Below are 25,982 nucleotides of genomic sequence, written 5' to 3'. Positions count from 1 at the left end.
TACACGATGAAAACGTTGTGCGATTCATTATTGTTTGAAGATGGACGAGATAATTTGATTATTTAAGTCGGACACGCGATCTTACTCTCGTTTAATTAGCGCATGATTGTTTTCGTAGCAGTGCTTATCCGACGCTCTCATACTCAAAGCGCCGCAACGTCGCAACCAAGATAACAAGACAATGCCAACGTCGCGGTTTTCATGCGATGATGCAATGTTTCGCGCAAAGCTTTCATCATGCGAGAAGAGTGTCGCTCTTTGCGCAGCATCAAAGGGTTCGCGAAGAGAAATGAAAGGGATGAGAAAAGAGAGAGTTATGGGAGTTGAAGAACTCGACGCGACCCAGAGAGAAGCCAGGAGGGATTGGATACATTTCAAAGTTTTCACTGGCGCCGGAAGTTGATATGGAAAGCAGATGGCCGACGGTTGACAGGAAGGATATGCGGTTTTCCACACATGTCATCGCGGTAACTTCCCGTTCTTATTCACACCTTCTACTCCCATGCGAGTTCCAGCGCATGCGACGACATTGACTGGACAAGTCGAACGTGACGACCACTTTCTATCATTCGTCCGAAACGCGATGGACTGATGGACCCGTAAATTTTCGATACGTCCAGAAACAAATAGATCGTCCAACGTTACGATAAATATCGATGTTAGTATAAAATTATCGGCGATTCACGATACAAACTCGTGTTCGAATAGTATAGCTCTTGTGCAAGGTCTTTATAAATAAAATCAATACCTCTCGGATATAATGTATGTGTAGGTAAATATCAAAATTACTACTTCACATACTACAATTCGGCAGAATGATGTTTGTTCATCAACTTGCAGAAGTATCATTTAGTCTCGAATGGATTCTATCGATCATCTCGTGTTTTCCTCTTTTCCTCAATTTCAAATATTGCGTTATTAAATTCTTACGCTTCCGTTAACACTAGCTGACACTCGTGGTTTTCTCCTTCTTTCATTAATATTTTCAACTTTCTCAATTAGTTATTTATCATTGTTGGGCGCAATTCATTTATTCGTAGTTTCCCTTGTGGATAATCGAATAGAAAAGAATGTGCGCTCCGGATTGTAAAATTTCTAGATTTCATTTTTTAGCGTATCGTTTTGCAATAATTCATAGAAATACACAGAAATATACAGCAGTGAACATACGGCGTGGAACAGCAAAAAAATTTAGGTTTAAAAAAGAAATAGTGTTTGAAAATTTGAAATGTTAACGATGTTTATCTTTACAACAAGTGAAACGCGATGTACAGAGTGCGATATAAATAATGCAAAATATGCGATACGCATCAATCAAGTTCTTATTTTTTGTTATGCGCAAAGTAAATGAAAGAAGGCCGATATATTCTAAGATAAAAGCAATAATCTTATCTTGGATTCATAGATAACACGTTCCTTTAAAAGAAGTTGCATAGAAGATTTCGAAGGCTATCTATTGATACTAGGTAGTTATCAAATATTTTTTCAACAGTCGCTAAATTATCTCTTTAGCTGTTAATGCACAATTATGATTTATTGCATTTCTTAATTCGATGAATTTCAAGATTTTACATTTATATATGCATACAATAAACAATGTATATACATTTTTTATTAAAATTGATATTTTTTCAATGCTTGAAAATATTAAATTTGTAGTTTTATAGAAAATTCAAAATTATATAAAGAATCTATATATATTTGGTTTTTAGAAATTTTTCAAAACAATTTGTGCGTATATAAGTTTCTTGATATCTATAATTTATATTCTCTATATATTTATATTAATCTATAACTTATATTCTCTTGACATACTCTCCCTATTTCTCTTTCTCTCTCTTTTTTCCATCAGTTTGGTTTTTTTCGTTTTTATTGCAGCGTCGACGCTGCACATAATTGTTTATTCATCATATCATTCTTATATAACGATTGTTTTCTTAATTTGTCCGATTTGGATATAAAGTAAATTGTTTTGACCTAAGCAACTTTAAGCAACTTTTCATTACACAGTGAAAATCAGTCCGATAAGACGTCAGATAAAATTTGTTTTAACGTAGCAATTTACGTAAATAAATGTTTAATTCGATGATTAAAGTTAATCCAATGAATTGACGAATATGCTCTAATTTTAATAAAAATTGATTTACAAAAATCGATATTCCTTTCATATTCTTAATTAACATAATTAACTATATATCTTTATTTATCAATATTGTATATATTTTATATTGAAATTATCATTCGAACATTAACCCCCTTGAGAAATACAAGTGTACAAAATAAAACCTCTCCCATCAAAACAAAATTAATTACTTATCGTTAGAGATACTATTTTTTTCTCGAAAACATAATGGCAAAAATAATGTGAGAATGTTCCTGCATTCTGTGCACCGTTCTATTACACTATCACACGTTCACAGCATTCTCGCGTTGCGTACAATTATCCAACCAAGACGATTATTTAAAAAGAGTAAAATATGATGGTCATTGCGAGCGCGACTCCACCTATGAGCAAGTAGAAGAATATGCCGGTTCCCTTCATGTCCTCTGTCTCTTTCAAGTTGTATCCCGCCACCCAGCCCTTCTTCGGCGGTTGATTCGTCCTTTCCGATTCGACGAGCACGCCGACCTGGTACTTCTTCATCAGCTCCATAGCATCGTTCGAATGCCCGACATCGTCAAAGTCCTCGGAGCTATCTTTGCCTTTGTGATCGAGCAGGACTTCCTCGCCACCGGGATGCTCGTTGAGGAAGTTGCGAACATTGTATACTTTGTCGTGCAAGATGATCAGCATAGTGTCTTTTTCGTCATTCTGCTCGATTTCGCTTCTCGTGAATTGTCTCTCTTTCGCCATGTCTCGTTGATGTTTCGTGCTATTTTACCTTCGTACAATCGGTCTAAAATAAAGAGGAGTATTAGAACTATCGACTATGTCGACACGAAGAGCAAGACTTGAGATACATTTATTATTTTGTCTCGTGTAAAATGTAGCGATTGTAATAGAGATTATCTACTATGATTCTCTATATAACATCCTTGAATTTTATTAAATCACTCGACACGTGTAACAAGTCTCATTCTCAACAAGTTAAGGCACGATTGTATAAATATACACATCACGATTGGCAATATATAATTCCAGAAAGGAATTGTAATGTTGTGTCATATATATATACATATATATATATAAGAATGTCATACACGCTCTTTATGGCGTTTATGAAAAATGAGCTGTCTGATATAATCAACCCGAGGTCGGTAGAGACTGATTGCATAACAAGTGCTAGAGAGACTATCTCAGTTATTCTACAGCAGACCACGCAATAAGACCGTTTCTCGACTGATCTCGTAAAATATAATATAGCATTTTAATGACCTTTCTTTAAATGATTCGGCGAATTATTTTATTATAAATTATTTTATTATAAATACTATACAATAAGAGACAAAACTTGTTTGACACGCAATCGGTACATCTCGGCGGGATATTAACAAGATGATCAATTGAATATTTATTTTTCTTATTTACTATTCGAGGTATTTATTTGAGCGCTGTTTTATCGTAATAAGAAGTTTCAAATATTCCATATTAGACTCAAGATTTTGAGATTAATATGTTAATCTGCCAATATTATACTAACAGGTTTTTTTTTTAATATGCATATTTGGGCACTTTGAATAATTTCCTAATATGCAAAGAGTATAGGAAAAGATTGAGCAAAGATATTTTTATCGCGATTGAAAACTTCGTTCCCAAAAGATTTTCTGAAAAAAGTTATGTTTTTATTTTTCGTATTTTATCGAAAAAGAAATTAATGTATAATTTTGAAGGATCAACCGTAATCTCAACCGTGTTCGCGTACAGTTCGAGAAATGTTTCCCTCTCATCACAATATAATTAAACTTTGTCCGATCCGGCAGTTGGATAAGTTTGTTTACGAAACTTCATGTTTTCGTGACGAAATATCGATTCGAAATTTCAAACACGTCTCGAGCGTAAACGCTTGGCCTGCCAATGGAGAGACCATCATCGTCGAGAGATATCTCCACCGAAGAAACAAGATACGAATTTGAGAAGAGGCATCGGATCGATAAGATCCCTCTAACGTATTGTCCCTTGAAACGAACCGATCGTGTCGAATCTTCCTCCGGCGAGGAGGAGCTCGTCTTCCAAGCGAGTTCGCGGGACAGAATTCGTCGATCGCTTCGAACATACCTCCAGTCGCTTCGCTCTCGCGGATAAAAATCGATCTTTCTGAAGGAAGAACGGAATCTGGCGTTATCGAGACACCGTTATCGGCAGATATGAGGCAGTGCTGCGTGAGACGCGGGTGTGTCAATCGTTGATCTCTGCTGTCGATGATGTCGCTTCGCGAACTTCTGCACCGGTTCGCACTTGCATAAACACTGTAGAATCTGGCTTCTTAACTTTACGATCCCCTCTTTTCGTATACGCCATGTCGTGTATTGAGCCCCACTACATCGTTGTTATCCAATGGCAGCGTTGCCAACCGTATAATCATTCTTACGCTGATGCTACTGTAGGTAGATCTTCGATCACAATCGATGTTCCCTGAATACGAGTTCGCTGCGTAAAAATATGCCATTTGAGAGAAAAACTATTATTATTATTTGTCACATGTTTCTCTCTCCCTCGCTGTCTCTTTTCGTTCTTCATAACGAGATCTGATAAAGAAATTTTGAATAATTATGTTGTCTATCAGAATCCTTTCACAGAAGGTTTTCGATATTAAATGGCGCCAATCACGGATGTCTGCTGATTGTATAGTACTATATATATATATGTGTGTGTGCGTGTGTGTGTATTTGTGTAGCATTTATATAGAAATGGCATTGATAAAGTGTATGTAATGTCTATCACAAAATAACTTTATTCTTTATGGTGCGAATCTATTCTTGTGTTTGTATAATCCTCTAGATTATTCGTTGATAAAGTAACTCCACCAAATCAAATTTATCAATTCAGTTTGACATATTAACGCTTGTGTATTAAAGCTCTCACAAACTAGGTCGAGAAGGATATTTTTTGTTTATCAGAAAATTCGTAATGGCATTCATGAAACTGATGAGTAAAAATACATTCATGTCACGTTGAATCTGATGGGTCATATGGTCAGCGCAAAGATTAAAAAATATATTATTTATTATATAATTACGTAATTATCTCTAGCTATCCATCGCGATGATATATAGCCACGATTAGAGTGTGAAATCTTTCGAAACTTCTATTAAAATTTGAAAGCATGTAATGTATAAGAATAATAGATTAAATTTATTATAATATTTTTCAGGCTTGTATCATTTCTATTCTTGGTGGACTCGCGCATTATTATGTAGCATGATGTTCGGATTCATATGCAAAAGCGTCTAGTCATGGTGACGCCGCGGCTATTTACCCGCGTACATGTCGCAGGAAGATAAGCACGATAGTAGAGTTGGTCGACGAAATATTCATTCATCAGAGACACATAATTTCGCAATATATGTATATGTAGAAAATATATATATATCGATATATTTATTAAATTTTCAAATTCGATATTTCCTTATAAAAATAATAAATATTTGTTACTGATACATGATAAATTTTAGATAATATACTGATATTTTTTCCCAGGACGTACATTTCAAAGATAAATTTAAATATTGTTTATATAAGCGCGTGTCAAAATTAGAGACCAAAATGAAAAGAGTTACATAAAATATACTGGATTTTTGTTGAACCATTTGAATATATTTTTTTCAGCGGCCGCTTCGTTACAGATTATAATGTATAAATTTGATTATAGAAACACAGCAATAAGAAGCTTTCTACTTTAATCTGTAAAATTATTATGAGCAGATCACACACACACACACACACACACAAATATGTTCATCCGAATTATATAATTTTAGTTTAATAATCTTTCATCAGAGTGTTATAAAAATAATTGCTTGATTTTGCAATATAAACGTATATCTCTTTCAATGCAGAGTTTAAGAGATACAGTTTTATATCGCTCTATAAAGATAATAAATTACTTAATAATAAACACAAACAAGAGAAACAAACTTATTTTTGATAAAACAAATTTCGTATAACATTGCATTTTGCGCAAAATTTTGCTAAAATTAACTGTCTGTATTATGAACATATATATGCACGTGAAACGTTTCAAATTACATATTCTGGTAGTAATAGTAGAATATAAAAGCATAAACTGCAATAGCGATGTAAATGAACCCTTGAAGCGAAGACTTTTGTTTCGTTTGTGCTTGATACCGATGGTCGGAGTCGTCGTAGTTGTCTATCTTTGGTTCTGTTATATCTCCTTAAAGAAGAAAATATTTCTTAAAGTATAGCGATATCGAGAGACAAACGGCTTTTATGTCTATTACTTTCATTAGGGCAGCAATAAAATTATTGTAATAACTGTCTTTATAACAGTTGTTGGATTGTTAATGTACATTATTTATCATTTTAAAAGTAATCATGTTAAAATATTCTTTTGAAAGAAGATACAGACAAAAAAATATAAATACTAGTGAACTTATTTTTAGAAAACTGACAATTTAATAAATAATTGTTAAAAACCTGATATATTTTATCTATAAAACACTGATATTAAATCTATAGATTTTTGTATGATTAGGAATACAATTGAAGTAGAAAATAACCTGTTATCTGCTCATCTGCACTAATTGTCATCGATCGAACAGATTGTGCGCTTCCCTGATTCGTTACTTCTCCAATTTTATATTTTCCTCGAAGTTGTTTCGCCTCATCAGAATGACCGATGCTATCGAAACATTCTGTTCCATCTTGTCCCGCTAATCCCAGCAATACCTCTTCGCCGCCAGGATGTTCCATCAGGAACGACGTAAGATTATAGACACTTCCATGTATTATTATCCACAGATCCTGATCATTATCGTGCAGAGCAACTTCGTCGACCGTATATTTATTCATCGTGGTTCAAGGCTGAGGAAAAAGGTTGCAAAGAATAGAAAAATCACTTATGAAAAAGCTCGACAATGAAAAATATATTTGTACTCTGTTTGCCGCGTTTAGCTGCGTTTTCTCTCTCTCTTTCTCCTTTTTTTCCGAACAATAGCCGAACTGCTTTTTACCGTAGAATATCACTTTTACATAAAAATTCCCTCGCTCTGCTTCACCTTGGAACAACACACATGCGCGCGTGCGATCTATTTCGATGTCCGCGATCTCGATCGGATCGTGTGCTTTGAATGGCACTTTGAAAGGGAAAACAGGCCGGGATATGCCGGACAAAAATGAGTTTCTCGACGGCCGGGTCACGCTACGTCGCTTCGTCTCCTCGCGCGTTCGCGGAGTCACTGCTCCGACCAGTGGCTTTCGTTCCTTTTCGTCTCGCGAATGTCGATGGCGGCAGACGAGTTTCTCGTACTTATAAGTTTCACGCTGTCCCGACGTGTACGGTCGCTTGCACGCAGCGAACTTTCGCGCATGTTTTTTTAGCTTTAAACATATTATCGACAAAACGTGCACTCGTGCGATATCGAGCGATCGCGCCTTATTTATTTTAATAATTCCTTATCTCTTCGTTCATATTTCTCTCATATAGAGGAGCTTGCTTTTTATTAATATTATATTGATCGCTGTTATTCGTTTGAGTCTATGTATACGGATAAAAGTATCCGTGAAAAGTTCTATGATTAATCTGTACTTATCACAGTTTACAGCAATATTGAGGAATATAAATTTTAATCTTATCTAGATGTACGAAGCGTGAAGTATTGAACAATTGAATCGAAAAAAAAAATTCAGAAAGCTTAGAACTCTACAATATTTTGGCGATGAAGCTACGTCGATTTGTAAAACGGCGGTCTCGCTTCGTTTAATCCGAGAAGATGAAGTTCGCGCGTCTGAGTTTTTAATATTTGCATAGGTCACAGTCGCATAAAAAATTTATATCGGGGCTCACCTGATTCTAAGGAAGAAATCTCGAGAGAAACGATTGTGTTGCGATACAATAGCGATACGTTTTCGTATACGTCTTGAAATACAATATATCACTAGCAGTGCAATCACTGTGATAATAATCAAGCCAACGGGTGACTCTCTTTCCCGACGATTTCTGCGACATTGATACGTAGATTCATCTATGCGAACAGCACGATCTCATGAAAATGCATCAGGTACATTCTTTATTCGGCCAATAATGATGCCGCAATATTCACACAATAGATGATAATGTCGCGGTAGTCGAATATGCATACTTGCACTTCTTATGGAAACATAATTTTTTCATGCCATTAAATATATCATTATTTTACTATCGTTTTATAAAAACCGCCTTAGTTAGAATATTATTTTTAACTCCCCCTTCGTGATTAGATTAATTGCAAAATTTTTTATCTCACGCATAAATTTTATACTTAAATTATATTTGGATTTAAATGTATTTAATTTAACTATATGTTTAAATGTGTTTAATTTAAATATGTTTTGCCTCTGAGACAATTAACAATTAATGAAAATTCTTCGTTAAAGAAAAACATATAAATAATGATGAAACGGGAAATAGAAGAAATAAATTAAGAAAATAAAGTAAATATCAAATATAATATCCGAGATCGTTAACTTGTATGCTGCGTATAGTTGAGACAAATGTCGAAATTAATATCGAGCGATATTGTTGACGGGTTTAGCGTTTACGTAAATGCAGTTTTGGTGGTGCGGGCAACTTACCGCAGGGATGGAAGTTTGTCGCATTGAATTGAATAGAGCGATTCATGTTTAGATTAGTTCATCACGTCGCTCGTAATATCGTGGAAGTTTGCGAACTCCAAACTTCTGCCACGGAGATGCCACTGCGGCGGAGGATTGTTAAGCGAATGCGTATTTGGGCGCAATGTAGCTTATTCTCACAAAGCTGTGTTTTCCTATGGTTATCCCGCCAGGATTTCGAGGACTTCGAGGTCCTTCGGATGTTATTCGCGCCGAATTGCCATAAGCTTATTAAAACTATCCGCATCCTTCATTTTCGTCTCTGTAAAAAATTTTCTTATCTCTACTCGCGCATTTTATGCAAATATGTGTTTTATTAGTTTTCTCTTATATATATATATATATATATTTCAATTTGAATTTTAATGTGAATGTAATATAAAAGTTATCTTCTTAAAAATTAGCGTTTTCTAATTATGCTGTATAAATATAAATGTCGGAAGTTTAACGTGCGGAGGATGGCATATTATTTCAAGTTCGCGACCTTGAAACTTGGAGAAACTATTAATTATCTTCGGCTCTTGAATATTCAAGAAAATTCAACTCGCGCAGAAAGTCTTGACGATCGTTTCGTCCTGGAAAGTTTCGAAATTCCTGAAACTTTTGGAAAATTGAAAAACTCCACGGGACGCATCTCTGAACAATCGAGAGATCGATTATAGAGAATTTCGTGCCAGACGTTTCGTGTTATTGGTATTTTCGTACAATGTATCGTTCGTGTAATGTTCGTCCGAAAGATAATCTCCTTCCGTCACACAAAAGCAATCTCAAAATCTCTCGAAGCGCACACTCTCTTCAATGATGCAACTTACGTTGCTATATTTCCGACACAGTGCCTCTTTCAAAGGATAATCGATCCACGTTGTTGCTTTTCAAGTCTACCGATATCGAATGTCAAAGGATGGAAGTTCGGGTCCCAGGCGAGCGGAAGTTTCTCTCGAAAATTCTCCGAGACGCCTTGTTCGCGAGAAACGCGAGTCAAGAAGCGCTACAACGAGAAGCTTTCATATATTCGTCTTTGATTTTTCTTTCTCTCGAGCTTCGTCAATTAATTATCAAAGTTGCGTTGCCAGCTCCTCCCTGATAAATCTTACTTTGGCATTACGGTATATAAATAAGATTCTTACTACTCGTAAGCTCGAGAGATACATTTCCGCCTAGTTAATGAAAATTTATATCACGATATACTCGCGAATTGAAGTGATGAAAAAGAAAATGGAATGCAAAACATGACACTATCGTCAAAGAATAATGCTGCGAAAATACAATTCAATCAATTTACCAATCCATTAAATGATCCTATCGCGCGTGTAAAGATCTCTATTTATTTCCATTTCTATCACGTCGAGAGAGATTGATCCGGCTGATTTGGATGCACGCGTATCGTCTGAATTAATTAATTTGATTAAAATCATATTTATAGTACACGCCGGAGGCACGAGTATCGTAAACATTGGTGCATGTAATTTTATCGATTTTTCTTTCGAATCTCGACAGCGACCAAATTCGAGACAAAAAACTATTGTATGTGACATCACAAGTTTTTTTATTTTTTTATTTTTCTTAAGCATTTAAATTCTATTGACCAATTATAGGCATATCCGAGCGATATTTCTCCTCGCCATTCATTCGCCAGCAATCAGATATCGTCGACCTTTATTTTTACTGAAATAAAGCGGATGTTGTCTTGCCTTTGCTTTCTCGAAAAAAAAAAAAAAAAAAAAAAAAAAAAAAAAAAAAACACAAGCAAGAAATTGCCTCGTGAAACTGAGACGATTAAACTGCCAGAGTATAAATTGCATTGGTTTTCTCTTTTTTTTTCCCTCTACCTTTATATATGTATACGTGTATCCTTCTCTCGAGTCTCTATCACTTCGGAATTAACGCCGCATCTAGGCATTCCTGTTACCGAACGTCTGCATCGGAAATATCGTTTGAATGGACCTGTACGAGATTGGTAGGGGATTCAGGTAGGAGAAGAGAGAGAGAGAGAGAAGGGGGGAATTGTGTGCTTTGATCTGCGTAATTAAACGGCGCGATTTCTCCGCACAATACCAATGGTTGCCGGACACACTTTGTGTACATACACGCGAACTAGATTGTTATCTGTTTTGGATATTTCGCGTTTGTGCACACGGCTGTCGATATTATCGTCAATTTTTCGCTTTTGCGTTATTCGCATCAAAGCCGCATCTCCGGATGTCCAGCCTGTATATACGTACGTCATTGTCTATCGGTTTCATCGTTCCGTGGTCGTATAAATGTATTTTCGTGTAACAGCAACGCAATATTTGATAACGCCCGTTATCTTCGAAAATTTTACGGTCACCGCTTTTTTTTGCTTTTTTTTTCCTTTTTATGACGCGGACGACAAGTCGAAATTAGCCGGAGAAAGATTTGAGGAACCCGACGTGCTGCACTTAGCCGTCTCGACGTAGCGTGTTCACGATCTGAGAAAGTGGTCTCTACTGTTAGGTAGACTTTTAAGCGACTATCAGCACGCGATCTGACCATTGTCGTCTCGAGTTATTACTTAGAAGTCTCCGCGGTAAAAAGAACGGGGTGCAAATTAGCGTAGCGAGTACGAAAACATTCGAGCATTGTTAGGTCGTTAATTGGGGGTGAGTGAGAGTTGTAGATTCGAAAAAGTAGACAGACTCGAATTATCGCATTTGCATGATTCACGTTACATTGACGTGTAATTAAAAGAAAAGTGCGCGACGACTCGTTGAGCTATTAACTTACGATATCACCTGAGATCACATAATCGTCAATTATTAATGATAAAAGACGAAAGTAAATGAAGCATAATCTAGAGAAATTCGTATGTAAAAGAATTTTTTGATATATGCGCCTTATCCGCATTCAACTTCCAGAATAAGCGTAAACTTTATTGTAAAACCATTATCTATTCGAATCCTTTCAACTTTCAGACAATGACGAAAGTTTTCGATATCAATCGACCCTCCTCTCGATGCAAATCGATACGCGAAAAGTTCTCCGAAGTTTATCCCGATCTTTAAGTGGCTGTCGTCTAACGCGCTCGAATATCTTTTATGTTCCAGAAAACCGGAGCCAGGATCAAGATCTATTCCAACACTTGCCCCCGTAGCACGGATCGCCTCATCAGCATCTGCGGGAAACCCACGACGTGCATTGAATGCATACGCGAATTGATCGCCACCATTAAGACTGTAAGTATAGAGATCATGACTTTCCTATAAATCGAGCGGTTACATCCGCTACATCCTGCACGTGCGATCCTTTTTGTTAGGCGCGAATGATTTGTTTCGAATTCTCCTACTATGCGTACAAAGTGTCTCGATATTCCGTTTATACATGTTACTCTAGTTTAGAAATAACGATAAAAAAAAAGAAAAAGATTTCTTTAAGTTTTTATGAAACATTTTCGCTTTATTTGCATGTTTATAATCGATTACGAAGAAAAAAGAATAACGTCGCTTTTTATTTTATTTTCCAGTCACCGTTGAAGGGTGTGAACAACCCTTACGACCCGCACAACTTTGACGATTATTACGCCGACGATTACGGCGGCTATGGCAGCGCCGATGGTAATCAGGGCAAGGTCGGTGGATTCGGCGGGCCTGGTGGTCGCGGTGCCGGCGGTGGAGGCGGCGGCGGCAATGGCGCTGGCGCCGGAGGTAACGCTGGCAGCGGAATGCCACCTAGACGCGACAATCGCGGGAGCGGTCCTGGTGACATGAACCGCGGCTTTCCGCCATCAGCGAGAGGCGGTCCACGCGGCAATAGCGGCGGAGGAATGTCCGGTGGCCCGCCGGATCGTGGATACGGCGGTAATTCCCGCGTAGGCAACAGCGGTGGCGGAGGCGGTTACGAGGGCGGCCGCGCCGGCGGTGGATATGGTGGAAACAGAGGCGGACCACCACCCTATGCGAGCGGAAATTACAATGGTGAGGAGGAATCTTTTTTATTGATGACCCGTCGAAGCGCGCGGCGATGATCAAAGGACCATCTTGATTTTTAGCGTTTTAACCGAGGATTCGGGAAGAAAAATGTTTTTAATCGCGAGAGAAAATATTAAAATACCGTTGGAGTTTATTAAAATGCCGTTAAATCGTCATATGTCGTTAAAATATCATATATATTCGAGAATCCGTGCATATCAGTGAAATACGAGTCCATTAATGTTTCTTTTGTCACAGGTGATGGATGGGGTATGCAAGGAGGCGGCGCGCCTAATGGCCTAGGTGGCGGCGGTAACTTGGGGATGAGTGGTGGCCCACCTATGGGTGGAAACAATCAAGGCAACCAGGGTAATATGAGCGGAAACAAGACTAGTACACAAGTCACCATTCCCAAAGACGTAAGTTGATTAAGCTAATACTTATCGTATTTTATCTATATTCTCGATGAAAAAAATATTTAACAATGATTATGATATATCTTAGATTGAATTATATTTACTTGCTCTTAGGCTACATGTTGAAGTGTGAGAGAGCTGATTTATAAAATTTTGTTCTTGTTTGCAGTTGGCTGGAGCCATAATTGGCAAAGGCGGTGCGCGGATCAGAAAAATCAGATCCGACAGTGGTGCCGGAATAACTATAGATGAGCCACTGCCTGGTAGTAACGATCGTATCATTACTATTACCGGGATTCCCAGTCAGATACAAATGGCCCAGTATCTGCTACAGCAGAGGTAATTATTATAACGTATGTTCTTATTATATACTTAATGCTAAATGTAGGCGTTCGCTTTTCATTTCATATTAACATTAAACGCTATCCTTATATTATATTAGCAAAACTTGAAATCAGACATTTACTGTTAAATAGTGCCGTTAAATAAAAATGGGAGAATACATTATGAGGTATCGATATTTAATACATTTAAACCCGTCCTTCTAATTACATGATAAAAACTGGTGCGACATAAAAGTTTATGATAAATGATATTGTAATACATATTGTTATGCGTCGCTATTTCGCTATGATTTTGCGAAACTTTGCATAAAATTTTTGGTAATAATAAAGAAAATATTGTTAAAATAAAATCGAAGAAAAGGTTCCATGTATATAATTATCTTGAATTTCGACAAATATTAATAATTTAAAAAAATATAATCGGCCTCTGAATGATATACGTCGTGATATTCAAACTCTTCGATTTTATATGGCGTGTCCGATCGGAGTATTCTCCTCTGCCGTTCTCGCACGATTCTTCATACTTCATCCGCCCGCTTATAAACCGGCATCGCCGCCATCGGGTCATCTCATCTCTCCAGGAACTAACACAATCTGATTAACCAAACGATCTGAGGCAAATGTAACAAACTTGCAATGGTGGAGGAGGAATCGAGACGGAGAGAAACGAACGAAGAAAGGAGAACGACGTGCTAGAGAGTCTCTAGCCCAGCGTGATGGAAAATGGAGCACCGTTGTATGGAAGACTAGTGATTTTGTTGTTCTACTTTCGATGTAACAAGGAATCACTAATCATCCTACAAAGGCGCTTACGAACGTCGCCTCCCTCGAGATCTGCTTTCGGAACTAACATCATCTCCGCTACGCCTCGGTTGCTCATCGACGCACTGTAATTTCGACTAAACTCGACTAAAAGTAGCGCCTTTTATAACAAATATGCTTATATAATTATCGAGTAGTGGCTGTGAAGAAGTGGTGTATAACACTTTATTCACGTCCGAACCATCCCGGTTTTTTGATAACTTAACATAATTAATTTCCATTCTTCACGTACATTAATATGATTGAAACTTCCAGCGCTATTATCACTGTGTCATTCGCTGTATGTTTATAGCATCGAGATCGCATCGCTCAGATATCATTAAATTAAGGCTTTTCATATCAATATTGTTTAATCTCAACTTGCGCAACGTATGAGATGCTTGCATTCTTGTCCTTTGCATTGTTATTTAATTTTCTATGAAAACATCTTCAGAAAATAGCTTTTAGCGAAAATAAGTTCTAGAAATTAATATATCGGAAAAAAAAATATATGCTACGCATATATCATTCTATTTCCTTCATCTTTCTTTCTATTCTTTCAAATTCTGATCTTCTCGTCGGCCTTCGACTAAACGAAAATTTCGTTACTTTTTCTGTTTCAGCGTACACGAGAATGCAGATCATTACTAAGCCATGGGTGCATTCGGGGGAGGGGGAGCCAAAGATGCGTTTTTTTGTAATTTTTTTTAGAAATATTTCTTGGGTAAACATGTAAACGCTGAGAAAGTGGAAACTGAAACAAGTACACATGCTGACGTGCACCCACGGAAACAATTTCCGGCAGAGCGCTGCGCGCAGGACGATGATCTGTAGAATTTATACATATACAAATGCACCACACGTGAATCACCCTCTCCCAGGAAGAGAAACGCTTAATGGTCTATGCTAACGTGACCTTGATGTAGCGAGATACTATTCTCAAGGATAGTAGCCGCTCATCGCAGCCTGCAAAGTAAATTGATCTACGAATCGAGTACCGCTAACATTTTTGATGTCGGCCTTTTTTTTTAGTATAGAATTCTCTTATCGTGTCCGAGGCACATACACACACCCTGTCGACGTGACAGCGGGAGGGGTTTCAAACTGGCGAGCAATCGCATCGTGTTCCCCGATGTTAGCATTCCCGAGAAAACGTATTTATCGCTTGAAAGAGAAATCCAAAGAATGATCCCTTCTCTACTGTAATAGCGCGAGCTTTTACGTCGAGACATCGTATCTCCCTCTTTTTCTCTCTTTTTTTAAAATTATCGTTAGATCTTGTTCCCTTTCATCCGATGGAATTAACGTTTTAATTTCGAACTATAGTGTGTCAACGAATAATTGAGACGCTGGCGCGAAACAGCTAATTTGAAACCGTTTATACGCGTAAGCGACTCCTGAGCATCGAGACTTGACAACGCACACTTTTTCCCCTTACGTTTTTTTCCAGCTTTTTGATAAATATTTTACAAATTTTAATCTTCTCTATTGAAATGTAAGACTAAATACACATAGAGTGAATGCGAGGGCAACAGTGTCGAAAGAGCGAGGAGATTCGATCGAGACAGCGACGAAGAACGAGAGAGAAAGAGAGAGAAAAAAAGATTTCACACTAGGCAAATATATTTGCAAGAGAAAAGAAGTAACAAAAATATATCGCGAAAAAAACTGTACATAAGAGCCACTAACATCCTTTCCCCTTCCTTAATTGCCGCATACACCGTTTCTCTGCTGTTGCATTATTATATATTATTGTAGTTACTATACTATTGATTATTATTATCATACAATTTATTGATAAGGATATCTTTTACCTTATTATATCCCACCCTAAATCTGTACTAATTATACCTTTATCTATAGGGAATGCATAAGCTGCGTTCTTAGTGTTATAATTAGTAAAAGTAATTAGGCTTAACGAAGAGACACGTAAGTAAATATAAGGGGGCACCATCGGCGAAAAGGAAACCAAACGGTTTAGGGGACAATGAAATCGATAGTGAATCTGCAACGAAGTCTGTTGTGTATTAGTTGTATAATATATTTCGGTAAAAAATGATGTTATCATGTCCGAATTACTTTCTGACGATGACTCAAATGAAGCATATTTTTCAGTTTGTTACTCATTCGCCTCTATAGTTATTTTTCTATTACATATTGTACAGAGAACACTTCTCTTATATGAGAGAACGTGAGATGTAGATTATCGAAACGAGGCCACGACGCTGTTGCCGTTAATTATATTACAGCTAGGGATATATCACGATCATCCTCGTCAATATATGTAAAATCTTCGATTCGAAACTTCACACCAAGATACGATAACTACACTCTCAAAAGTAACATATACCGAATTTGACGTATAATATGACATGTAAATATATACTTGTAACGTAGCAATAGCACTATCTTGTGAAACGCAACTTTGCTCGAGCGATTGTATTTTTTAACAAATAGCGGCCGTATAGGTAATTTTTTCCAAGTGCAATTAAATTGTACTGAAAAAGCGTTATCTAGTGCAGCCGTTCGAGCGATCGTGATTGAAGAACCGCCCCGGAGAATAGTGAATTTAATTCTCGAAGAGTTATGATTATCATGACGCCGGACTATATAACCCTTGACCTTGATAAAAGAAGCTGTGGTCAATCTAACGTTATGATCGCCGTTTCTAGTTTTCCCGTTACCGATGGCCGACCCCGCGTTAATTCATAATATCACCCTTTCCTCTCTCTCCTTGAACCCCTGAATACATTTAATCTGATCGGTAGTTCAATCATTACTCCTTCCCCTCGCTCCCCCCTTTCCTTGCCTTCTTTTACCGGGGTACTTACAAAAGGGCATTTTTAAGCATCTTGACTGCATAGTGTCCGTTATAAATGACAGCGTACCGATCGCTAAACACGTGATTCGTCACATGCGGATGTAAATCTGTGCGTGCGATGAGTCTTACATAGATTTAAAAATGTCCCATATTTTTTACAGCAACGGATTTCGATCGACTGTTCACAGAAGAAACTGCTGCGATTTTTCACAATGAGATTTCTTTATTTTTTTATAATACTTATTTTTTAATTCGTATACTGTATCATTGTTCATATTCGGGTTCAGAATACCGAGAAAGAGAGAGAGAGATCTGAATTTTTTTTCCCCTCTGAAACGTTGTGTTATATTGGGTATTTATTTTGTATTCTTTGGAGAATTAGATTGACTAATATTAATCATTTTAATGATTTCAATGCAGAAGAAAAACCGTCAGGATTATCGATCTGTGAACAGTTTCGCGGAATCGCCTCGGTTCGCCAAAGGAATACATAGGAATCTTTTCTTTCACGAATCTTTTTCTTTCTTTTTTTTTTTTGGAAATTTAGACAGGCGTGCGACCCCGTAAACGAGAGAAACTGAATCAAAATTGTCCCGCGTGTATGCATTTTTCTTTTAACACACTTGTTAGATGTAATCCGTTTCACACTATACGACGAGAGAGACACGTAAGCACGCGTGCGTGTGTGCGAATGTAGTGCGAGAGAGAGCATGTCCGAGAGCATGGAGGAAATATATTAATGCCAGATATATATATATATATATATATATATATATATATATATATAAATCGATTATTACAGAGAAAAAGAGAATCGGGTTTTTGGAAGGTAAAAACGTGCGAGCACCATGATTATAAGTGGGAGAAAGAGGGAGAGAGAGAAAGTGAGCGCTATACACTCGTTCGTATCACGATGTGTATACTGTATAAGATATACAGTTTACAATTATTTGTAACGGATACTTTTTATTTGTCAAATAAAAGTTAGTACAAATGCGCTCTTTTTCCTTTCAATCCAATCAAATTAAGTTAAGTGCTGTTTTTGTGTCCTAATTCCATATTATAATATGATAAACGTGACAAAAATATCCCTTTTCATTATAATTATAAATAATTATATATAAAAAACTTTGTGTCAAACATATTCAGAGCTAAATGTACAATGAATTTATCAAATGTATTTCGTACTTTTGAAAAAATATAACAACAATTTCTTCCAATTACTTATCTAAAAATTAGCTGAATGTAATGAATCTTAAATTATAGAGTCTCACGATTGAAGTGTGAAGTAAATATATATATATATATATATATATTGCTTTAGTATGATAAATATCGGAGTAATTGCAATTTGTTTGAGTGTACAATCAGATATTAACCATTACATTAAAGTCTTAATATCATTCCATCGAATTTACTTAGGCATATTGGATAAGGAAAATTGAATATGACACGTAGTGATCGAAACGAAAGTAAAGAATGATGGCTAAACAAAGAAATTACAAGCTCGCGTCCTCCTGTAACACATTTAGTCATTCGGTGAATCTCCTGGCATATACTAGCTTTTTTGTTCCAGTTGTATCGTTTTTCGTAAGCATTACGCGGTAGCTTCAATTCTTATTAAAGACATGAAGACGCACTGGAATAAAAAATCTAAATTAAAGAATTCGAAACGCGGTGAGAGATACGGATAATATTTAAATATTTACAATTATTTGTTCTATTATCCTTTTTTTTTTTCATATATCATCAAACGAATCGCGTATATCCGGTACGTGCGATATTGCAGGACATCGTAAATGCTTGACGCACAATATAAAAGGGTACACGAACGGTTGGTTTTACGTTTATTGCAAGAACACCAGTCTGCACGGCTTTCGTTATATAACGATGAATGGATCGACAATGATCGAAAGTGCCTTTTGGTCCGTGGTAAGAAACTTATCGTTGTGATCTCTTTGAAAATCTGAGCGAATATTTAAAGGAAACGATGGAGAATTCAAGAAAATGTATCGCGCTCTCGATAGGTCTGCGTATCGTCCATCATATTCTGCGTTATACTCATGTTACGTTTATGGGATAATTATTCCAACAATCCCATAGTGACGACCATCGATGCGACAAATCCGATATGGAACGTGTCCTTTCCGGGCGTTACGATATGCAATAATAATAAAGTTTATCGTCCACACGCCGACATTATCGCGAAAAACTTGTAAGATATATTGCAATCTATTTTTTTTTTTATTTCTCTCTCTTTCTATGAAATCAATTCAATCAACTTTAGATCAACGAAGCTAAAAAAGCTTGCTATCTTCTTAAATTTATATCTGCGTGATACAATATATTGCGCGACTCGACAGATACGCGAATGGATTCAGCATAAATGAGAGCGACAAATTTTTTCTTTCCCTCATGAAGCTGATACGGCCTGATAAGATTTTGATTGACAATATAACTGCGAGTCGGTTTCTCGATAGTCTCGGCACGACGGTCGAAACGCTTATGGAGCAGGTGATTATGAAAATGATTATTTCAATTAATTCACATTTAATGCACGATAATATAAAAATCTTCAAAAGTTAATAATAATAATAATGCTCGTCCATACACAGTTAATGCAGCCTTGCAGCGCGTTATTGGTGAGATGCGCCTGGGTTGGACAGATTCGCGATTGCAACAAGATCTTTAAAACGGTCAAATCCAGGGAGGGTTTTTGCTGCGCCTTCAATTCCCATTACAATTTAAACGTCAGGCAAAAGTAATTTTTGCAAATATGTCACAGTTATTCAAGATAATCAAATAATTGTTCGTTCGAAGTTTCAGCACACTCAATGAACAGACGGATGATCCGTTGGATTTTAACATTAGCACCGCGGATCTGCCGGGTGTGCACGACATTCTGGTAATTGTATTAATTCGGGCGGTCTAGAATCATGCAGATATACAGAGGATATACATTTGATTTGTAGAAAGCGCCGGGGAGCGGTCGCGATATCGGTCTTGCGATTGCCTTAAATGTTGAGCGTAATATGTACAAGGCTACCACGCGCCCTTTCGTAGGGGCCTCTGTTATGATACACGACCCAATTGATTTTCCTGACATTGGTGCACACGTGGCATCCGCGTTACCTGGCCACGTTTTGGCGATATCCGTCACCAGTACTTCCATCAAAAGCATGGAAAGTTTACGATATCTTCCTACAAACAAACGTCTATGCTTTTTCGACGAAGAGGTAAATAAATCTGACTTTGGTCCTATCACATTACAGGAATATTTATGACACGCGATATTTCAAATTTAACGTCTTTATAATGGATACCTGTATGTGTGCGCAGACACCGGGCGAAACTCGTTACAGTTTTCAATCGTGCATATCGGAATGTATAGCGAAAAATATACAGCGACTATGCGGCTGCTTGCCGTTTTACTATCCGGAGATGCGTGAGTCTCTGAGATTATAAACGTTTAAATCAGTTATTATATATATATATATTTATTTTCTTAACTTTAGTTTTTAATGTTACATTTAATAGAACAGAGTATTTTGCATCGAGATTCTTTAAATTGATAATTTAGAATATTATCTTCAACATGTTGACAGATGAAGGAATAAGAACATGTTATCTGCCCGACCTTGATTGCCTTTTGAGTATGCGAAGTATGAAACGATTTGAAATCATATATATTATATTTTATATATCGTAATCAAACAGTACACGCATATGAGATCTATAGAAAATTATTAATTAGTTCTACAAATTTTAGGATCGTCAGAATACTGGAAGACGGAAACTTGCAAGAAGTGCCTACCCCAATGCACCGATATGATGTATCAAATCAATTTAGAAGACGTTAAGATGGACGATGTGAATTTCGATTCCGATATAACGTGAGTCATTCCTTCAATGATGAGAATATTAGCTTTCTTCTCTCTTTCTCATAAATTATTATTCTTATTTTACAAACAAAAAATTTCTATCTCCTTATAGACGTGGCTTGGATATAAACAATATATCTTTCGTATATATATTTTTCGGTGATTTGTCATATGTCGAGTATCGTAAAGACAGTATCATCAATTGGGATTCGCTTCTCGGTGAGTTGTGAATTTCTGTAGCATAAAAAAGAAATGAATCTTGAATCTTTGAATTCAATTTTGATATAATTTAATTTAATTTAATTTACTCAAATTTAATAAAACCGCGCGCACCATTTATTTCAGCATCCTTCGGCGGTATCTTTGGTCTCTGCCTGGGCGGTTCTGTGATAAGCGTAATAGAATTGGTTTATCTCTCGGCCAGACAATTCTTTACGAGACAGCTTCCTAAGAGACAAGAGCGATCGCGTACAAGTTTGCCACCGGCATCGGAAATGTTTCTGTCTATTCCCGCGGAAAGGAGAGATGTTGAGTTACAGAAACCACGAAGCCATAAAGAATCGAATGACAAGCGTGTCTTTGTCTCATGGTGTCAACCATCCCTTCATCCACGTGAAACATATTTTGATCGAGTCAATTATCACGTTTAAGGCTAAGATTGCTGTTCGATCGAGATTATTCTCAGATTAAGGAATAAATGTGCGCGTGTTTGTGCGAATATAATTGTAATATTTATTATTATTAAAATAAGCAACTTTGTGTGATTATTATATTATTTATTAATATTTTAAATATGACAAAATTTGTAGATGATTAGAAAATCATTGTGTGACACTGCATTACGATACTATAATACAAATATTTCACACTTAGCTTTGCCTCTCGGTTGAAATAAACCCTCGGTCTTCTCGCGTAGTTTCTCCTTATGTTGCGCTGCGGAAGTAGCATATGCTTCAAGTGCACGAGGAAGCAGGGGCATAACAAGTAGTAGAGTACGAAATTCGTCGAGCTCGCTAGCGCGTTTAGAATAGTCGCCCACATACGAAATCTGCGAAAATATGACAAACGGAACGTCGGCGCCGTAAGTAAACCAACGAGAGACAACGATTTCCATTGTTTATCGGAACACGGGATCGACGAAGGAAAATATTGCCTCCGATGTGCGACGCGATGTCTATTTTATTGTTTTAACAGAAAAATAATTGTACAATTTTTTACACGGTGATAAATTTTCGATCGAAACCCACTCACCTTTCCATAAAGCCCTCGTGGATCTTGGAGAGATCTCCGCCGTAAAGGAGAGACACGGCGCTGCGACGCGATGCCAAATGAGTTGGCAGCTCGCCCACGAGAAACAGGAAAACAATGCCGACCAGCATAATCGTCAGTCGCGCCTGATCCTGACAAAGCAATGAGATAAGTAATAATGAAGCGCTATATTTTTTCTCATAAAAAAATTTTTAAATATTATTTTGTTCGAATAAAACTATTTTTTACACGATTATTTTCAGTCTGCGTTTGAAATGCGCCCATTGAATGCAATACAATACAATTCACGTGATTTTCATTGATATCGATATTTCTCCTGTGAAATTTTAATATAAATTTAATACATAATCAAGAATCTTCAGATAAGAAAATATGAAAGCCGGCATGAATTATTTCTTGGAAAAATGCAAATTGTTCATTATCTAAGTAGATAGATTAAACTCGTTCGCGTACAATATTATAATAAATTATAATATAAACATCATCAAACGACGAGAAAGTTGTGATAATTGCTTTCGCAAAAACATGACTCTACGATGTTGTACGATTTTCCCACAAACTTTTCCAATTACCCGCGACAATAATGACTCGCGCGGGACTCTGTTTCCGGATACCACTTGGTTTCCCAATGAGTTTCATGCAAATCGTGTCCTGAGACATGCTTTTACCTGGAGGAACACAACCGCTCGATTAGATGCTCGGAAGTAAAATAGATTTTCAAGTAGTCTAGTAGAGCGAATTGTGATTCCGGTTTTTAAAGTTTCGAATCGGAATACTTCGTCCGAACACGAAGGCGCTTTTTTAGCATAGATCAAACTAATTATGATATTATTTCGATGATCTTTTTTTTTTTTTTATTTTTCTCATGTACGAATAGTAAATATTTTTGCGGATTTTCGTTCGTGTTTACGCACCCGCAAATGATTTCCCTCGCGTATGTTTTTGCGTTTCAGCAATAGCTCTCTTTGCTTGAAGATCTTTTTCACGGAGTAGCACATGATGCCGTTCGCGACGAACAAAAAAACAGCCGGTATCAAGCCGAATATTATAAACTGTAGCCAATTCTGAAGATTGAACCACCTGCAAGAACCATCCGAATGTAATTTTGCCATCCGAAATTGAACTCGTGCAAAGAAATATCGTTGCGTTTTTGTGGAAAATGGAGAGGAAATTTTCAAATAATTTCACATATTTCTGAATATGAGAATATTTTGAGAAAAAAACTTTTTCTACGATTTACGTTCTTTTTACTTACCACGAATGGAAAAAGCTAGTCGTTACCAGATCACCGCGATTGTTATACGTGTACATGAAGCAATATGGTATGTTGATCAGAATAGCGAAGCAACCGGCGAATATCATCAACTTGCGTGCAACTTGTTGGCTGCAGAATTTCGGTAGTTTACATCTCGGCATGCTGCGTGAATCAAATTTTTCGAATGCGAAAGTGAACGAATGCGTCGAATTCTAGCCATCCTTCGTGACATCGAAAAATGCCTCGGGCTAGAGCGGAAAAGAGGACCAGGATACAAGTGACTAAATCCGAAGATGCCAACACTATGATATAAAATAAAATAAAAATATAAGAGACAAAGAGAATTATATAAAATTTATAATATTTAAAATATTTAAAATATAATCGCGTATACGCAGCAAAAAAAAAATACAAGAAACAATTATTCTCTTTCTTAGGTTTTTCCTTTTTATTGAACCTCGCAATTATCATCGCGAATGATTATGATCATTTTCTCGTAACGTATAATAATAACGAGCAATCGGTTTTGCCGATCCGATATCTATCGACCTGCTAAATACGTGTACGTCGACGCTTTCAAGTACGTCTTCGTCTTCAAGTGGACCCCGAGAATCAGCGAGTTTCCGATTATTCCAAGTGCGGAGATAATGGGAATAACCACGGTATATCCAATAATAATCCAGATACTCGGTTCGACCGTCCATAGTCCTTGATGCTGTATATGCTTGCTGGGGTATCTCAAAGATTTTGATCTGGAATCAATGTCATTAATGCCGGTACATGGAACGCATCGCCGATCTCGCTCTACATCTCTCTACATATATAGCATTGTCTTTCTCTCTCTCTCTCTCTCTCTCTCTCTCTCTCTCTCTCTTTCCTTCTTCCTCACCGTCTGCATAGTACGGTCATATTGTATATCTCGGTGATGTTGAAGTATGTGGATCTCATCGCACCATTTGCCTCGTATTGGTGCACTCGGGATGAGAGATCTTCTCGACCCATTTTCTTCGTCCGAGAAACTTTCGCAAAGGAAGAACTTTACTCCATTGTCGTGATATATCGGATGACAGGGTGTTCTACTAAGCTGGTAAAAAGACGTGGCATTAGGTTCTAGTTTTAGCTCCCGCGAGTCATCAGCTGAATCGAAGCCTGATGAACGTCGGAGCTAGGATTATGAAGAGATGGTTGAATCAGAAATTTACGGGAAACTTACCGATTAGCCGTCGTGCCATCGAACAGCGAAACGATTCGTATGCAAAATGCTATTTGGTCAGTATCTACTCTCCAATAAGCAAACAGAAGTGTTTTTTAATAATTTTCAACTTTAAATTTTAATAAACACGTATTATACATATATAATAATCCATTTTTCACGAAGAAACAAATGGGTAACAATTACAATTTATTAACTTACCAATTTATTAACTTAACTTATGTAATTGAATGACAGCCTTCCCAAAAAACTTTTAAACGGATTTCGATTTAAGCGAGATATTCGCATCGCAAATGTAATTTCCGTCTTAAAATATTATCAATATTTATAAAGCGAAAAATGTAAATAGAAGATCATGTACTTTTGAAGCTTTCGCGTGCGTGCAAAAATTTTAAAATGTTTCAACAAACTATGTCTGTCATTCAATATTTCGTATATTATTTTTATTTGTGAATTAAACGTATATTTGTTTTATTTTAACACGCGCATCATACTTGAAATATAATCCAGATCGAATCTGTCTATTTCTCTCTCTTTCTAATATCTTGCAAAATTGACTTAAACTTGAAATAATGTTTTGATATCACGATTTCGATTAACACAGATCTAACAAACAGCGGTAACTCTGTCGTTACGACAAACGAAAAACAACTTTAAAAGTCATTGATTTTCTTTCATTATGACCGCATATACGCACAATATTAATCTGTTTATACGCATGATTGAAACGCTAATATTGATAATTTTTCAATAAAATATTGCTTGGAAAATAAATCAATTAGCCTGGTTCAAAAGTTGAATTTTAATATTTATCGAGAGATTTTGATCGAAGGATGATCAAGAACGCTGCGAGCGCGACACGCCATAGATATACTGAACATCAACGAAATTCTGTGGCAATAAAAATTTTCCTATATTTGGAGAGGGGTTTGTTCGCCGATAATCCTGCGATAATGAATACGCAAATAGTGCGTACATGGAATGATAAACATCGTCACGAATATGCGTCGCAATCGAGATTGAGCATTCGCTGATAAGGGCTGCTGAAGCGAAAAATCTCAGATGTGTCTCTTAGAATTTACGACATCTCTCAAATCCATTATCGAGGATTGGTAGCGATATTTTTGGACTGGCGCACGCGTTATCGCGTCTTGTTGTTACACGTGGCAACCCTTGGGATTATTCAGCTTTTACTGTACACGCGCCGCATTGCAAAAAGCCTCCTCACGCAGTTACAACGGTCGGCTTTGATGTATCCATGGAAACAACCGCGATAACCACTA

The 25,982-nt window shown here is 36.9% G+C and overlaps 5 protein-coding genes across 11 annotated transcripts in view; 2 read left to right on the top strand and 3 right to left on the bottom strand.

Annotated features, from left to right (window-relative positions):
- Positions 1–18,079, top strand: part of Hnrnp-k (Heterogeneous nuclear ribonucleoprotein K) — an 84,134-nt gene extending 66,055 nt beyond the window's left edge. For 6 of the 7 annotated variants that reach the window (XM_070316281.1, XM_070316272.1, XM_070316263.1 and 3 more), the window contains 5 exons: positions 11,839–11,967; positions 12,255–12,705; positions 12,958–13,118; positions 13,285–13,454; positions 14,884–18,079. In XM_070316281.1, the coding sequence (XP_070172382.1) occupies positions 11,839–11,967; positions 12,255–12,705; positions 12,958–13,118; positions 13,285–13,454; positions 14,884–14,911 (939 nt within the window). In that variant the 3' untranslated portion in view covers positions 14,912–18,079. Of the gene's footprint in view, positions 1–11,838; positions 11,968–12,254; positions 12,706–12,957; positions 13,119–13,284; positions 13,469–14,883 lie in introns of all 7 variants that reach the window. The other variant, XM_070316316.1, reaches the window with a different exon arrangement.
- On the bottom strand, positions 1,605–4,419 carry LOC138945099 (cytochrome b5). Its single transcript, XM_070316330.1, has 2 exons — positions 4,217–4,419; positions 1,605–2,897 (listed from the first exon to the last, which is right to left on the bottom strand). Exon 2 carries the CDS (start codon positions 2,852–2,854, stop codon positions 2,462–2,464), a length of 393 nt encoding a protein of 130 aa, XP_070172431.1. The 5' UTR covers positions 2,855–2,897; positions 4,217–4,419; the 3' UTR covers positions 1,605–2,461.
- Positions 5,620–7,423, bottom strand: LOC138945109 (cytochrome b5). Its single transcript, XM_070316354.1, has 3 exons — positions 7,058–7,423; positions 6,682–6,985; positions 5,620–6,311 (listed from the first exon to the last, which is right to left on the bottom strand). Exons 2-3 carry the CDS (start codon positions 6,971–6,973, stop codon positions 6,184–6,186), a joined length of 420 nt encoding a protein of 139 aa, XP_070172455.1. The 5' UTR covers positions 6,974–6,985; positions 7,058–7,423; the 3' UTR covers positions 5,620–6,183.
- A 630-nt stretch (positions 18,080–18,709) lies between the features above and the next one.
- Positions 18,710–21,672, top strand: LOC138938983 (pickpocket protein 28). Its single transcript, XM_070306412.1, is given in 12 exon segments — positions 18,710–18,758; positions 18,871–19,013; positions 19,109–19,296; positions 19,445–19,595; positions 19,697–19,842; positions 19,902–19,986; positions 20,054–20,317; positions 20,421–20,526; positions 20,687–20,743; positions 20,821–20,974; positions 21,075–21,181; positions 21,308–21,672. Coding segments are annotated over 12 exon segments (1,755 nt in total). The 3' UTR covers positions 21,613–21,672.
- A 103-nt stretch (positions 21,673–21,775) lies between these two features.
- On the bottom strand, positions 21,776–24,760 carry LOC138938974 (probable G-protein coupled receptor B0563.6). Its single transcript, XM_070306402.1, is given in 8 exon segments — positions 21,776–22,010; positions 22,214–22,362; positions 23,146–23,311; positions 23,487–23,675; positions 23,677–23,788; positions 24,036–24,238; positions 24,376–24,570; positions 24,700–24,760. Coding segments are annotated over 7 exon segments (1,167 nt in total). The 5' UTR covers positions 24,489–24,570; positions 24,700–24,760.
- Between the last annotated feature and the right edge of the window lie 1,222 nt (positions 24,761–25,982).

Source organism: Polyergus mexicanus, unplaced genomic scaffold (genome assembly GCF_030449975.1).
Source record: "Polyergus mexicanus isolate NDT 795.1 unplaced genomic scaffold, iyPolMexi1.0 SCAF_1, whole genome shotgun sequence".
NCBI lineage: Eukaryota > Metazoa > Arthropoda > Insecta > Hymenoptera > Formicidae > Polyergus > Polyergus mexicanus.
This window is presented reverse-complemented; position numbering and strand designations above follow the sequence as displayed.